Here is a 1964-nt window from a genome sequence, read left to right on the forward strand (position 1 = left end):
GATTTTTGGTTCAGTTAGCTCTCCGTGCTCCGCTCAATACGTAAAAAACATAAACGCTGAGAACTGTGCTGGACCGCGTGAGAGAGCAAAAGAGGCGATAGTTAAACGTCACTATATAGACGACTATGTCGACAGCTTTGATGGTATTAACGAGGCCATACGGTGGCAACTGATGTTTTGGACATCCACGAGAAGGCAGGTTTCGAGCTAAGAGGATTGATCTCCAACTCGGGCGAAGAACTCGATAACGGTTTAGCGAGCATGTTTAATGGTGAATCTGAAACGGAGAAGGTATTGGGCATGTTCTGGCCACCGAAAATCGATGAGCTTTGTTTTGTACTAAAGTTTGCTAAGGTCTCTCTAGGAGTTTTGAGTGGCAATCGTCGTCCTACCAAACGCGAGGTATTGAGCCATACGATGTCCATATACGACCCATGCGGATTTTTGGCCAATATCGTTATCAAATCTAAAATACTGCTACAAGAATTGTGGAGAGTCAACGTGGGTTGGGATTCACCAATACCAGATGATATTTACCGCAAGTGGTATGATTGGTACATGGAGTTGACGGACGTAGAAAAAATAAGCGTACCGAGGTGCTACCACAGCAATTTTACTGATCCGAATTCTCACGTCGATATGCTTGTGGCTTTCTCTGCTGTAGTATATTGGCGGATCTGTTATTTAAACGAAGTCGGTGTGGTGTTCGTGGCTGGGAAGTCGAGATGCCGCCCAATTAAACCTCTGTCCATTCCCAGATTGGAGCTATAGGCGCAGTGCTCGGCGTTAGACTAATGAACGCTATTGTCGAAAGCCATGATGTGAAGCCGAAGGAGATAATCTTCTGGTCTGACTCTAAAACGGTCATAAACTGGATACACTCGGACTGTCGCTGTTACAAACGATTTGTCGCACACCGTATCGCAGAAATTTTGGATTCAACAGACGTCGGTCAATGGAGGTGGGTGCCCGGGTCATTGAACCCTGCTGACGATGCAACCCGACTAAAAACGAAAAAGAAAACGAAAAATTGTTNATAGCAACTTTAAATCTAAAAGTGTGTTTGCATTGTTCAACTTTGCGTTCAACATTTGCGTTNGGTGGGTGCCCGGGTCATTGAACCCTGCTGACGATGCAACCCGACTAAAAACGAAAAAGAAAACGAAAAATTGTTTGCGTTGGATAGCCGGCTCACAGTTTTTAAAGTTTTCGAAGGATAAGTGGCCTTCTATGTCAGTAGATATGAGCGAGCAGGAAAGTGCAACTAAAAGGCGCTCAAAAAGTTTACTGACTATTTCTGAGACTGATCGATGTATAGAGTTCGCAAGATACTCGAACTATTACAAGTTTCTGAGAGTGATCTGCTGGGTCCGTCGCGCGATGGCTAAATTTAAGGACAAAGGTAAAGCGCATTTTCACGTACATCAGACCTTATCGGCAGCAGAGTTAAAAACCGCTGAAATTGAAGTTTGTCGCTTAGCTCAGAGGAAAGTCTTCGGCGAAGAGATACAGTTATTGGCGGACGGAAAGTTTTTGCCAAAGAGTAGTACAATTTATAGCCTACCCCCGATATTGGATGAGGACAAGGTCTTACGATTGGCAGGTCGTATTGATAGAGCAAAATGTGTTGCCGCAGATACAACTCAAGTAGCACAAAAGTCAAAAATACACCAAAATATTTTGTATACTTTTACATCGGCGTGATATACATTTTCAATATAAAAAATTTGCCATTTCTAAGCGCAGTTTTTGAACAGTTTATTTCGATTCAGTGTAAAGGTTATACCGCTGTTTCGTGTATTATTTACACCTACCGTAATTTTTTTTACTGATTTTCTGTATATATATTATGCCAGTGGTATACAAGTTTTCTTGTTTCTAGAATATAAAATAAACTCCGTTGGTGTAAAATGCGTACTCATAATTGGCTCCAATCATACACCATAATGGTAAATTATTTACAT

General features: G+C 42.0%; 1 protein-coding gene across 1 annotated transcript; it reads left to right on the forward strand.

The window, feature by feature from the left end:
* Positions 1-261: 261 nt before the first annotated feature.
* Positions 262-771, forward strand: LOC108367054 (uncharacterized). The gene has a single exon (XM_017621579.1). The coding sequence runs from the start codon at positions 262-264 to the stop codon at positions 769-771; it is 510 nt and encodes a 169-aa protein (XP_017477068.1).
* The last annotated feature ends 1193 nt before the right edge of the window (positions 772-1964 follow it).

The sequence above is a fragment of the Rhagoletis zephyria genome, unplaced genomic scaffold, assembly GCF_001687245.7.
Source record: "Rhagoletis zephyria isolate East Lansing unplaced genomic scaffold, Rhagoletis_zephyria_1.1 Rzeph_scaffold_02516, whole genome shotgun sequence".
In the NCBI taxonomy this organism is placed as follows: domain Eukaryota; kingdom Metazoa; phylum Arthropoda; class Insecta; order Diptera; family Tephritidae; genus Rhagoletis; species Rhagoletis zephyria.